The following is a 14,329-nucleotide window of genomic DNA, read 5'->3' on the forward strand; positions in this document are numbered from 1 at the left end:
ACAGTGTGTCAATTGCTGTATGACTCCAAACAGCCCTGTACTCTCCTCCACTCTGGAAGCGGCCATTAACACAGCACTCTGACTTCACTGTACTTGCGGCCTTGTCAAAGGCATCTTGAGGACACTACACGGGGCTACAGTGTGTCCATCCCAGCATGCACCTCACAATTAGCCAACTCAGCTGCTTTTGCTCGCAGGATTCAGGAGTCTTGTGATTTTTATGCAAAACCGCCCAAGATCAAACGGCCTCTGGCCTAATCCCTCGCCCCCTGGAGTCAGACCTGGGGAGTGTGATCCTTATCGACTAACGCAGAGTACAGTCTCATTACGTATGCACAGAGACCTTCCCAACATGCATTTTCCCTTACACGCATTTGCCTCTTAAATGTTCACGCGGAAGTTTTTGGGTGTGCAAAAAGATCCTTATCTGAATATCCGCCTTGACGCGGCGGCGGTATTTGCAGAAGTTACACAGCGCGCTGCTGAGTTAAAGCCCTCCGCCCTATTTACATGTGCGTGTTACCTGCATATGATCCCTTCGTAAATCCGTTGAGATGAGAAGCACCTGCAGATGAATAACTGGGATATTCTGACTATTGTTGAGATAAACTGACTCGTAAATATGTTCCATTGTCTTTAGCGGCAGCGTTTCCTGTACTGTGAGGACAAGTGTACTGTAGGATGCAGCTGTGCAAACAGGAACACAGGAGAGCCTCGCACACATTAAAACACACGCAGGAAACACGAGGACGGCCGCTGTCAGAAAACTAATAAAGAGGCGGCGTGGTAATTACACGTCCCAGGATATCAGCACGGTGTTTATGAAAGAAAAAACACCTACAAAGAAAAAAAAAGGTCATCAAGGCAGATATGACATTTGCATTTTGACTGCACACTCACACACACACACACACACACACACACACACACACATACACAGCAGGCACACCAACAGGATAATGTCATGTTTTCTTATCTGGCCACTCAGTGAGACGCATACACAGCGTGTGTTTCTGTGCCCGCGCGCTAACATGGAGGGACGCTGATAAACATGCCACATCTTGGCAAGTGGTGATTCAAGCGGACGCCGGCGTCTGTAAACACTGCTGCACAGATTGAGATGGGGTGGGTGTGGGGGTGGGGCTGGGGGAGGGGGGGGACCTGTGCTCCCATCCAGATGGAAGGCTACAATGGTTTTGGGGTTGGCCCAGGTCGTTCTCCCCCGATGACAAACCATTCAAAGATCTGAGGAGCCATTAAAATATTGCCGCCTCACTGCAGCTGCTCCCCGTCTTCATCAGCTAACGGCGGCGCGGCCTTCGCGATGCACCCAAAAGTAACATGAAAGGGCGACGTGCCATTTGGCAGAGTGCTCCTCCTCTTAGAGGTGAGGAGTCTTCTCCAAGACACAGCCCCGAGTTTTTTTGTGAAATTTCAAAGTATCTTTACGTTCTTGGGTTCACTGTTCGCTACTTAAAGAGAATTTCCTCATCACAATATTGTTGTCAATGTTGTATTTTTGGGATATTCAGTTCTATGCAACTGGCATTCTTGATAAAGTGAATGGCAAACAGAGCTTTTATTTTGTCTCAACACTATTTTATAAATATATTGGCAAAAACAGCCCCCCAAAAAAACACCATTAATTATGAATGGGAGCACATCGATGCTACACGCAGGTTAACTGGTGAACTGGACATGCTGCCTGTACGTGTGAATGTGAGTGTGAATGTGTCAGTGTGTGTTGAGCCCTGTGATAGATTGGCAGCCGGTGAGGGCGTACCCCTGCCTCGTGCCCAGTGCATGCTGGGATTGCTGCCAGCCCCCTGTGACCCTGAGCAGGATAAGCTTAGGAGATAGAAAGCTCTGTTATAATAACAAAGCCATTCATGAATTGACATACAATTATTGAAATCCTTTATATTAGGGCCGCAACATCTGGTTCTGAAAAGTGAATCCAATGAGGAAGTGCCATGAATTTGATACATTTATATTGGCCACCAGGGGGCACCTCCTCTGGTTGTATAGAAGTCTATATAAAATGACTACTTCTCTCTTGATTTATTCCCTCAGTAAACATTGTAAACATAAGTTTATGGTCTCGATCTCTAGTCTCAAGTATTCTTCAATAAAGCATGATGTTCATTTTGTAAATTATGGCCAAATAACTGAACTCGAGGCTTTAAAGCCGTAGTCCACAAACTATTGGGTGACATCCCGGTGAGCACGTACACTTCTTATACACAGTGTATCTTTATACTATTTTAGTGATATGAAAGTTTATTTTGCTGGGAAGTCCATACATTGGTCAATCATTGTATTGGGTCAAAACTATAAAATGTCTCTTTATTCCTCTGCTGTAACAGAAACCATTACACTTTGGTATTGACTGACAATGTCAGTACTGTAATTTGTGCAATTTCTATGTGTGCCAGCAGGGAGAATTATGTGTTATCTTACTTCTATTCAAATGTCTACACAGAGAGTTCAACAGCCAGTGGGCGTAAATGGTCAGCCGTACAATGCAACCTCTCAAGCTGAACATCAACAGCTTTTCACACATTTTGTTTGTGGCTATACCGACGAAAAAGTAATGCACTAGAAATATAATTGTGGTTGGTTGGATGGTTGGTGCTCCAAACACCAGACTTTCACCCAGGAGATCGCTGTCCTTGTCTCGTGTGAAACCAGAAACACAGATCCCTGATCTCTAAAACGGCCAAACAATTATGAAATCACTTCTCGTAGCAACCATAACAACTGTTTGTGTTGGATATGTTGCTGTGTGTGTGCTTGTTGAAAGAAAATATGTATTCTCTCAACATTTGAACGAGAGAGTGGGACGTTCTCCAGTAGTTAATATTTCTCCTTTTTTTTTTTTTTGTTGCCAAGTTGCCTCTCAAATATTAGTCCACTGCTGTCATTGGAGGCTGAGGCGCTGTTTTTCACAAATATGTACAAAGAAGATTTCATCCTCTTTTGGAAAACACAACAACAATATGCAAAGTAGTGGCGGCGTCAACATAGTTTCCACACCAAAAAGTGAAATTCATAATTCGAACTTTAGCTCAACTTCCTCGTCGCCGATTGTCAATAAAAAGCCCTCGCCGCGGTTTAATCTTGTATGACGCCGTCGCCGAGTCATACGCAATCAACCTACAAGGCCCCACCACATTCATACACTGTGATAACTTCACTAAATGCTCACACTCCTCCACCATTACACCAGTCTGGTCTTTCATCAAATTCATCTACGATGATGTTACACTAATTGGATGTTCTATTATTCATAATAGGAGACGTTTTTTCTTGGAACTCTGCCTTTCATTAAAACACAATAGAAGAAGACCGGGTGTTAGCAAAGATGTAGTTAATATTTCATCAGATAGACGACCGGTGCATGTCCGATCCACAAGCACAACAACAGGCAGTTGCGGCTCGGATGAAGGTAATTAGCCAGACTTCCATAACAGACGGCCTTCTACCCCCTAAAAGCTTTTCACATATTTCTGGCATCCTCTATTCACTGTCCCCAGTGCCGTAACGGAAACACATGAGGCCCCCCTGCAGAATAGCCCTGAGAGGGCCCCCCCCCCTCATATGTAAGGGATAATGTATTGTCCGGCGGTCATTATCCAAAGATAAACGAACAGGACCCAAGCTTTTCTTTTGAGGGAAATTTATTCAATCAGAAAAAAACAGCTCAAACAGAGAACAAATGTATTCCAACAGAAACAAAACATATGCTAGGGCCTATCAAACAGCTCAAACAGAACATATGATACAACAACATAACAAATATGCCTACATATAGTCGATACACCGGTAGGCTACTTTCTACAGGTTTGCATTTGAATACACATGTGCGCGTCTTTTAGCAAATCTGTGTGCAAAGTCTTTAACCACGCTCTTTACATCTAAACTGACGTTTATTCTCTATGCTAAGGATGGCCAGACCTGACAGCCTCTCTTGTGACATGGAGCTTCTGAGATATGTTTTGATCAGTTTTAGCTTGGAAAATGACCTTTCTTACTTAACGGTTACTTTTATTATTTTGTACAGAGCCGTTGTCTTCTCAAAAGGGTTGCAGTGTTGGACAACGTGAAATGAAGTTAAACAACGATGTGGTTGTGGAGATAATTAAGGAAACGTGTCCGATAATGGGCGCAGGGGGTATAGTGAGAGTTAATGTATTAATAATAAGGTTAATGTATTTTCAAGTACAGCTGTCAAAGTATAACGTTAGCTACGTGGTAATGTTAGCTATAGCAAACAGTACAATACCTGTCTCTTCTGGCAGATGAGTGCATCCTTCACCAGCTGGTAGAAAAAGACGCTTGTAATTTTGGGAAGTTTGGCATTTAATTCAGAAATGTTCTGTTTTGATTGCCGCTTTTGGGCACCACTTTTAAATGTGCGTTTCATTTTTCCTCAAGAGAAATTTCCTCGTAGTTCTCCCAGAATACACCGCGGCCCAACAATAACACCAGTCCGCGTAGCAGGAGGCCCTAGTGGTTGCCTGTTACGATTGCCTTTACAACTATTATTTAAAACTTATAAAGCCAGTTTAAAATACTTTTTTTTATTGTGTAGCTTCATATGAGAGAGACAACTTTGAGGGATATCTTAATGTTATTACTTAATGTAATATTATTTATTTATTACATTATTGGGCCCAGATTCGGCAGCCGATAAACCGGTTGCCATGTCTCAGACAGAATCTGCCCATGTCCGTAACAGCTACACCTGGGCCAGACATGGCAACAGTGAAATGTGCCAAAGGTGGCTCACATTTGGCCGCATCGAGCCGGAACACAGCCGAGTCAGCCGACACTTAGCCGCAATACGGCCGAGTGCGCTGGCTAGTGTTGGATTAAAAAATTAAAAAATTGCCATGCGAGGCCCCCTGTCACTGCGAGGTCCCCCCGTGCGGGCTGCGGGGGTGATCTCTACGGGCCTGACTGTCCCTCAACACCTCATTTCGTTGCCATCGAGAGAGACGGAGCAGCTGAGAGGGCCGGCGTAACACGCCGTGTCCCTGTTTGTGCACGCGGCCGCCGGCTGACGAGCGCACATACACGCGGATTCTTTGAGAACAATTCTAACGGCCATGATTTCCATTAGGCATCCATGATTCATCTGGATTTTATATTATGACGTTCTGAATTTTTCATGCGTCTGCCCCCTCTCCTCCTTCACTTCCCACCCACCCCCTTTTTTGATCCGGAAAAAAAAAAGAAGGGAGAATAAATCAAACATTGGAGAAATAAAGAAGAAGAAAAAAAAGTGTCACTTTCACACACACACACACACACAAGCAGAGAAGGGTGTGTTTCCATCATCACCACCTGCTTGTTACCATCCAGGGTATATTTTCTTTTTTATTCTTTTTCTTGAAGTCAGTTCATTTTTAAGGCTCATGCTAGATGTGTCACATGCACCTTGGAGACACAAACACATGGAAGAGGCATTATTAGAGGGATACAGGTGTCTTCACAGGTAGAGTGTGAAGTATGGGGGAGTGGGGGATGGTGGAGGGGGGGGGGGGGGGGGGGGTGAAAGTGCTGCCCTTTTACGTTCCGCCCTCCCCTCCCGTGGCTATTATTTCAGCTCATGTTTTTGCACTCTTCTGCAGAAGGGATCATTAAACCGAAATAATTCATTTGTGAGAAAGGTCAACGCTACAGTCTGTTGGCACCCAGATACCAGAATCAGGAGTGGTTGCATTGAAGGGGAGAAAAGAGCAAAGGAGGAGCATTGATTCTTCTCCGTGTGTGTGTGTGTGTGTGTGTTTTTTCTTCTTCTTATTGTCAACTCCGTGATTGAGGTGAGCAACCTTCTGCCATCCACTCAGCGGGGATGCTAATCATCATCTTTAATACCTGTTATAGGTGAAGACACCGATCTACAAGTAAATGTCACATCCGCTGTTTACCGCGGACGCTTTGTTGTTATTATTAGGCCGCATGGGGCGGGTGAGTGAGCTGCGGAAGGAACTAGGAAAGGAGTGAGGGAGGCGGAGGAAGAGGTTTCAGGATTGTCATCTTTTAAGTGCCAGAAATAGGCACTCATCCCCCCCCCCCCCATTGTCTCCACGGCCTCCAGCCCACGTGCCAAAATGCACATCCAGTGGCACAATAACAACATCCGTTCGTAACAAGATTACTCCCGCAGTCCCAGTTTGGCTGATGGGAGCACAGGCGCAGGGATAAGCCGCCTGCAGCATTGCACATATACGCTGGGCTCCGTCCATAGGAGGGGAGCCGTCGCCCGGGGAGAGCAGCCAAACACTGAGCCCACAAGAGCACACTGGCACGGGGAGCGGGGTCTTTAGCCGCCGCCGCCGCCGCTGTGCCCGCACCCACCATGTCAGAGGCAATGGCCAATTAGCAGGTTTCAGATAATCATAATCTTGTGATTTGAATAATCAGATTTGAATAATCGTAACCTCGCTCACTGCTACCGACGCTCGGCCGGTGTTTTGACTGGGAAGCGCGGCGCAGCTTAATATTAAGTAAGCAGAATGTCCAACATCAGGCTCCCGCCGCCTGTTCAGAATATGATTATCCACGAGCCGGTGTTGTGTCTGACAAATCAACAAGTGTTTAAATGTCGGCACGGGGCGACGGCCCACGTGGCTCACGCGCGTCCGATCGCAAATGCATCTCTTGATGCTCCGAAAAGCACGTAGTCCAAAACGAAAGGGAACCAGGCTGATTGAGCCAAAGCGCCGCACGAGCCGAGCTTTTTGAGGTGAAGTGCTTTAATTCCTATAAATTAGTTGGAGCAGAGTTCAAGGCAGAGAGCCAGAATGATTTAGCCTGCTAAGCGCTCCACCTCCGCACAGGCCAGGCCCGGTGAGCCAGAGAGTGTGAGGGAGGAGATGAGAGGAGGGGGCGGGGGGGGGCAGGCTGGGCTGGGATGGGGGGGTGGGAGGGTCGGTGGTGGACTTAATGAGAGGAATTTTTTTTTTTTTTCAGGGTTTGACTGACAAAACACTGACACAGCAGCGCGGTCCAAGGTGAAACCATAAAGGGCCCATTTGCTATGAATTGGCAATCCCCCCCACACACACACACGCACACACACACACACACACACACTGTACAACATGGATTTAATCACGCTGAGCCACAGATGCGAGTGATAGCGGCAAGCTTGTTATTTTGCTCAGGGACTCTGAAAGCCACGCGTATGGATGTGCTTTCCTGTTAAATCATAATTGCAGCTGATGCATGTACACAGGAGAGCTTCCGGGGATCCTCCTTTTACGATACACTCAGTCGAAATGTGACTTCAGCTCCCCTATGAAAACAGGCGGGGAGGAGGAGGAATGCGGTATTTAATGCGTGCGATTTAATGCACGGCGGCCGCTCGGTGCACGTGAGAGGAGAGGCGTGTTTAGAAAGACGAAAAAGAGAATGATTGAAAAAAGACAAGTTTGACATATTTCAACATACTTCAGAGTGCTTCTATTAAATGATCACTGACAGGCCGGTAATATGACTTGGCAATAACATTTAAGATACAGGCGGCGGCGATACGGAAAAGCAATAATGCCAGTGAGGATGAGGTCACCACTAAAGTGGAAATACCAACGTAATCACGCTGCATATTTCTGCTCAAAACACATACAGAGCAGTTCAGAGAGGAATTTCTCACGGATATGACTCCGCTGACACTCCAGCAAATGCAAAGACACAAAGCTTCATGGACACGCTGTATTTACTGGCGCACACATAACCCTCATGTCTAAATGTACTCCATCCAAGCCCATCTCATTTTAGTCCAAAACGGCAATAACCAAACAGACGCGCGCGCACGAATGCACGTACGCAGCTTGTTAATGTGAACCAGGACGACAACACAGAGCCATAGACAACCTGTCAAGCTCTTGGAGGGCAGCACTAATGTGATCCCACAGCTCTATCAGAGCCACCGCTGGACCCAGTGTTTTATTACAGACCGGGAGGGACAGACAGAGAGAGAGATTGGAAAAGAAGAGGGCGACTGTGACCATGGACCCATTGATATAATGGTCCTGCCGGCATTAGTGATATACTGTACAGGTGAGCCTCGGGGCGAGAGAGGGGAGTGCGGTAACAGAGAGGGAAAGGAGGTAGAGGGATTTAAGCATGTTTGGTTTTTTCTTTTTTCTTTTTTCCCTTTCTTTGCTAAATTACACAAGAGGAGGGGATGGAGATCCAAGAGCTGAGAGACAGAGGAGCTGCTGCTACACTGCAGCTCAATATGGATCTTTGTGGTGCTGCCTGAAGAGAGATTACAGAGCTGTATTCCAGGAGCTGTTGTGGGTGTGAGAACCCAAATGGCATGAAACGAAGTCCAAGAAACATCGGCGGGGCTTTCCATTCCGGGATTTAATGACAGCTTCTTCCTTGTTGTTATTCAACCCGCTCCCACCATGGCACTGGAACCTGTGTCTAATTTAGGCTGTATTTCAGAATGTATTAAAGCCGAGCCAATGCTTATAATTTATGTGTCATAATGGCTATCAATCATTTGCAATAATTCGGCTAATATTCTCGTTAACTCCCACTCCTCATCCATCAATCAAAGGCAGAGCCAGATATCCGCTCAACTGACGGAGCCGGAGTGAATGCAGATTTAGGTCGGGGATCTTTGCTAATCGGGGGGGATGGGGGGGGGGGGGGGGGGGGTTAGGGGGCGTGGGGGCACATCGCCGCGACTCAGTCGAGAAGGGGGATCAACCTTTGGTGCGAGGCCTCCAGCGGCACCGGGGAGTCTCAGGCTGCTCCGCCTTGGCTTTGACTCGCTGGCCCCACATTGCTGAAGCCAGACAGTTGGAGAAGACTTCAACAACAGAACTGCACCGCACCCCATCGGCACCGGAGGCAGGCTTACTCGGGCTCAAGAGTCACTCTCTCCATAATCACCCCGTCACACAGAGAGGGGGAAGGAGGTGCAGGTGGGGGACAGAGACGGAGACCGAGAGGCAATCCAGCCGAGCTGAAGCAGCTCGCATCAGTATTTATAGACTCGTGTCCCACATCTTGTACTGGCAGTCCAAAGTGCACAAAGCAACAAAAACAAGTTCTCAATTGAATTCGGTTCTAGTCGAGGTGGTAAACATAGAATAACAGTGAGCCATGGACATTCAACTTCATCAGATACACCATTCAGTAAATGAATAAATACATACTAAGGGCACCTGCTTCATCCAAGAAACACTCTGAGCCAACGTCTCCGTGCTGTGGTCTCCTATGTAATTCTAAAGGGGTTACAATATTGTGGAGCCCGTGCTTATTGAACTAGGGTTACAATATCGTAACCTTTGTTCCAACTCAAACTGGAAGAAGCGGCAGGGCGAGTTTTTGTCAGGCTCCGCCTTCTGCTGGACTCTATTGGACGGAGCCTGACAAAAACACTGCATAACATCGACTCAACCACACTGACCGTGACCGGCTCGAGGTTAGTCGCCACAGCCCGCCTACTTCTTATGCTACGCTAATGCACATTCTTACATGCATAATGCGTGCTCATGATTGGAGGAGACCTTTTCAGACTAGTCACAGAAAGGGTCTTCAATTGTAAGGGGGGAGCCCAGCAAACATCACTTACATTACAGAATATCACCTGTGCCTCCAGGAAAACGCCCGGCAGTCTTCCATTACTCCACCAATATGATACGACTGTGGCCCTTCTTGCTGGGAATGCTGTCAGACAGCTTGTTTGGAAGAATGAAGCCTGTGGTTCTCTCCCCCAGCACCCACAAAGACAAAGACATTTCCTTTCTTCCTAACACATCCATTTTCTTTGCTGAATCAATAATCAAAGCCTTTTTTCCCCCCGTTTCTGCATCACTGTCAGTCTTGCCTGAATTAATGAATATTAATGGTTGATTATCAATTCTCTTTGTGCAAAAAACACATACAATGCCGTGGTGAATAACAGCATTGGACAATGGGACGAGGGATCAGTCAATTTACCACATCTGCACTACAATTGTGAAGACTGGAATCCATCATTATCAATCCTCACACGCCATATGCTAAATGAGTGAGGGATCCTTGAAAAGTGGCGTCTGAGGCTGTTAGATACGGCGGCGGCTAACTGCCATCAATCTGCCTCGCACTACAAAGCATTCTGAATTCTGACTTTGCTTTGGTGCAAACACAACCACTTGTTCACTGTTTGTCTTTTGTGTTGTGCCTTTAATGGCCCGGTGTAAATTAGCTGCTTCTTTTGGAGCTTTGAATGATTGAAACGGCTTTGATTGAAGAGAGCAAAAATATGGTGGGGAACCTTGGCTGACATTGCATTGGGTTTGTATAGACCTCGTGCCAAAGAAGACAAAGAAAGTTCTTCAACAACACTACAACAACCGTGTATGCTGATTCTATTTTAAAACCCGGGCTACACTTTTCCATCATGGCCATGCAATTGTAAATCAAGAGCTGCTTTCCCTTAAAGTACCCTCTGCCCGCCTTGCAATGGTCTACATGAGAGTCGTTCCTCCACTCGTGTTCAACAACGCACGTCGCCCACAGTACGTTGGAGCGATCTACCTTCAACACTCCATTTTGACTATTCCTACCCTTAATGACGGGATATTTCTGAACCGTCCCCTGGCTCACGACGAGTAATCCTGAAATCCCTTCCAACGCCGTGTTCGCTTTAAGCTACAGCCGAGCAACAAGCTTTTCACAGCTGTCTCCCCTGCTTCACTTTAACAGGTACTGCATGTCCGCTCCCCCGACGCCGACGGGACTGACGGGGGCTGACGAACACGCCGCTCAGTGAATCGCGATGTCAAGAGAGAAACGACGCTGCAGGAGAAGAACAGCGAAAGGGAAGGCTGCTGTCACGCCTTGTGGCCGTCCTCCTCGCTCTTCCACAACCTCCACTTCCTCTAAACGCCCCCCAACCCCACCCCTCCCCCGCTTTCCTGCGTTTATGCTAATCGCCTCCGCTGAGAGAGAACACAGAGAATGGCACGGCGTTAGAAATCGATGGCACAATCTCTCTCTGTCGCTCTCGCAAACACTGGCTCTCACGCCGCTTTACGCCGCTTTTTTGGGGGAGCCACGGAGATCGCGGACGCACGCACACTATAAAACTATGGGATGGAAAGCCCAATCGTAGCCTGATAATAGGCCCACAACCACACACGTGGCGGAAAGGGGTGGAAACTCTGCAAAATACACAGAGATCTGTGTGACCAATCTGAATCACACCTGTGATAAAAAAAAAATTATTAAGCGTAAGAAAAGGGGAAGAAAAGGAACCGGGAGGGAGGAAGATTTATAGTCTTAAACCAATACAGTGCCATCTTGGTTTAACATAGGACTTATCTCACCTCTGCCAGGCGTAGTCATGAGCACTTAACCTTGCAGTGAATGCAACCCATCATCATCATCATCATCATCATCATCTCCTCGCAATAGGCAATGCAGAGTTCTTCTTCATACCCCCCATTAACCCCCCCCCTAACCTGCCTGCACCCGATCCTCGAATGTCCTCCGAGAGGGAAAGACGCTCATACGTGTGACTAACCTGTCCTACAGTCAGGTTTGTTGCCAAGCATTAGGAGAGGCCTTGAGAGGAAGCATCCTTCATGCACACTTGGTGTTGTTTTCCTCTGCTGACAATCCGAGGAGCGTTTCACACTCGGGCCACAGGCACACGCCGTGTGTTTGTGTGTGTGTGTGTGTGTGTGTGTGTGTGTGTGTGTGAGCTCGGAATTATGAGTCACAACTGCTTCATCCATTTTGTTCTTCTGTGGCTTTTCCTTTTTTTCTTTTTTGGGACACATTTCCAGGTAAAATACCCATCAATATTTAACCAGGTTGATATGTCAAATCTTTGATGCTCACTATCTGGCAGCTGAGCGCTAACCTTTAAATTCCAAAGCTCACGTACGTACGGTCACCGTGGCCCCGCTGAGTGCTTGTTTGTTCCAGCGTTCTGATGAGCAGCCCTCGTCGAATCCAGCAGAGGCTGCCTAATTGACTCGCCTGAAAAATTAATGCATCACTTAACGCCATTTTTGTGTTCGTATGGTATTTAGAGAACACAGGTGCAAATCCCACATGGTGGCAAATGTTTAATTGATGCAGCCATATGACAATGCTCGGGATAGAAGGAAGACGAAAGAAAAAAAGGGAAAGAAAAACAACAAGAAAAGGAAGTGAAATTAAAAGTATTGAAATAGGCCGAGTGACTTATTTTACTCGTGCAACATCAGCTTTTTGCTTCAGTGCTTTCAGGTGCCACGTCTTTGGGTGTTGAAAAAAGCGATATAGTACGATGCACTACAACATGTCGTAAACAAGAAAGGGCCACCAATTAGGCACCACAACACTGTTTGCAAAAGCTACTGAACGAGATCAAATATGCTTGATGGCCTGCATTCCTGGACCGTGCCAGAGAGGCTGGGATGATATATATTCTGGTGGAGGGAAGCGAGCGTAGCAGCCAGGCTGACTCTCCCCAGGTGAGTCCCAGCAATGAGCTGTGAACAAGCTGCTTTGGCCGCGCTGGCCGGCAGCCTTCTCCTCCTCTGAAAACCTGCCTGACACTTCCACACAGGCCAGGGAGCAGGTGGCCCTCAGCTGCAGGATTAGCCCGACGTTCGGTTCATTATCGAGCCGCGATGGTAAGAACCGACCAGAGCTTCAATAAACCTCTCTTAAAAAACAACCATACCTAAAACAAACCTCTCCTATGTTATGCACAACTCAAATTAAACAATGCCCTTACATAGAATATATATATATATATAAATATATATATCTTGCAGAAAATTGGAAGAAGAAATAGAGGCTTTCTCGTGCATCTGTATTTTGTGTGGAAGATAGAAAGTAACATTCTGTGTTACTGATGCACAATTTCTTGCATTTCAAGGACATTCGACATAGCATAAAATGTTGCCACCATTATTTGATGAGAGTTTAATTTTTTTCAAAAGCATTTCCCCCCCCCCCCTTCTCTCCTAAGAGCATCCCTCTCTCTTGTCCCCATATCTCTGCTTCCCCTCGACAACCAAAACCCTCGCACGGCCCGTGGGAAGTAAAAAAAAAAAAAAAAAAGGGAGCATTCAAATGGCCGAATTAATGTTTCCACACGATAAGCAAGCTTAATATAACGCTGACAATCACAGCACTCACCCTGCCAACCAGAATTGGATCGGGTCCAGAAAATTCCTCCAGCACAAACATTTGATTCCAAACCCATCCTCTCTTGGCGCGGCTCAGTAATCTTTGTCCTTCGCCAGGACCGCTCGCCTCCGCTGCAGACCCACCGGTTTGTGTGCCTTTGGACTGGCCTATGATGGGAGTCATAGACACACAAGGAACACAAGTAATCCACACCAGCAGCAAGGACATCCACAGATCCACCAGCATCTCCTCGGACCGCTTTGGCATCTTGTCGTTGTGTGTTTTGTTTGTTTGTTTGTTTGTTTGTTGGAGACTCGTCTCCCTCTCTCTCTCTCGGCCTCTGGTTTCCAGCCCCTCGCTTCAGATCAACAGCTCCTTCTTAGATAACAAGGAAAAGGTTACTTGTGTCCTCTTTGAACGGCGGAGCTTGCATTCATGGTGTGATAAAGGTCACTCTCATGGCTTGGCATGCCTCCATAGCAGTCGGTGAGGAGATGAGGAGCGCGGCGCAGCATCCCTTTGGCGTTACTCCGGAGGGGAGACCTATAAGGGAGCAACCACAGTCGATTGTTAGACGTCTTTTAGTCGTGTGAGGAGTTGTCGGGAGGAGGAGGTGGAGAGGAGAGAAAAGGGGAGGTAGTGATGAAAAAGTAAAGAACAAATCAGATGAGGCAGAGAATAAGCGAGAGAGAAAAAAACGTATATTTATATGTATTAAAAAAAAAATTCTTTCAAAAACAGGGGGAAAATTCTCCTTTTTGTACAAGTCAAGATGTCACTTCGTCATAATGATGGGACATCTTACAGACATGACGCTTTATTCTAATGGTGTTGTCAATATTATTATTATTACAAGCGAACAACAAATGGGTATGCCTGTACTCTGAGGCTATCCAGCCCACAACATCAGATTGTCTTGCTTTAATCTGTTGTTCTGGGGATTATCCTGGAAACGATTTTTGAGCAATTACATGTTCCTTGTGATTAATGCGTTCATAACACGTTTTTGTTTGGAAGGGTATTATGGGCTGTAATCAGATTCCTCAAACACCGGTGCATGCATGCAATCGTGTAAACTACAGATACAGTGGGTGGGTGCAGGTGAACGCTACAATGTCAACAGTGCTGCAGCTCACTGATATCATAGTAATCCAGATGAGATCATAGTGAGGGTATTTAGAGTAGGAGT

General features: G+C 46.6%; 1 protein-coding gene across 1 annotated transcript in view; it reads right to left on the reverse strand.

The window, feature by feature from the left end:
- cdh8 (cadherin 8) overlaps positions 1 to 13,407 on the reverse strand; it is a 94,726-nt gene extending 81,319 nt beyond the window's left edge. Inside the window, exon 1 of the mRNA XM_034562828.1 lies at positions 13,150 to 13,407. Coding sequence (XP_034418719.1) covers positions 13,150 to 13,407 — 258 coding nt within the window. The remainder of the gene's footprint in view (positions 1 to 13,149) is intronic.
- Positions 13,408 to 14,329: the final 922 nt, after the last annotated feature.

This window comes from Cyclopterus lumpus, chromosome 3 (assembly GCF_009769545.1).
Source record: "Cyclopterus lumpus isolate fCycLum1 chromosome 3, fCycLum1.pri, whole genome shotgun sequence".
NCBI classification, from domain to species: domain Eukaryota; kingdom Metazoa; phylum Chordata; class Actinopteri; order Perciformes; family Cyclopteridae; genus Cyclopterus; species Cyclopterus lumpus.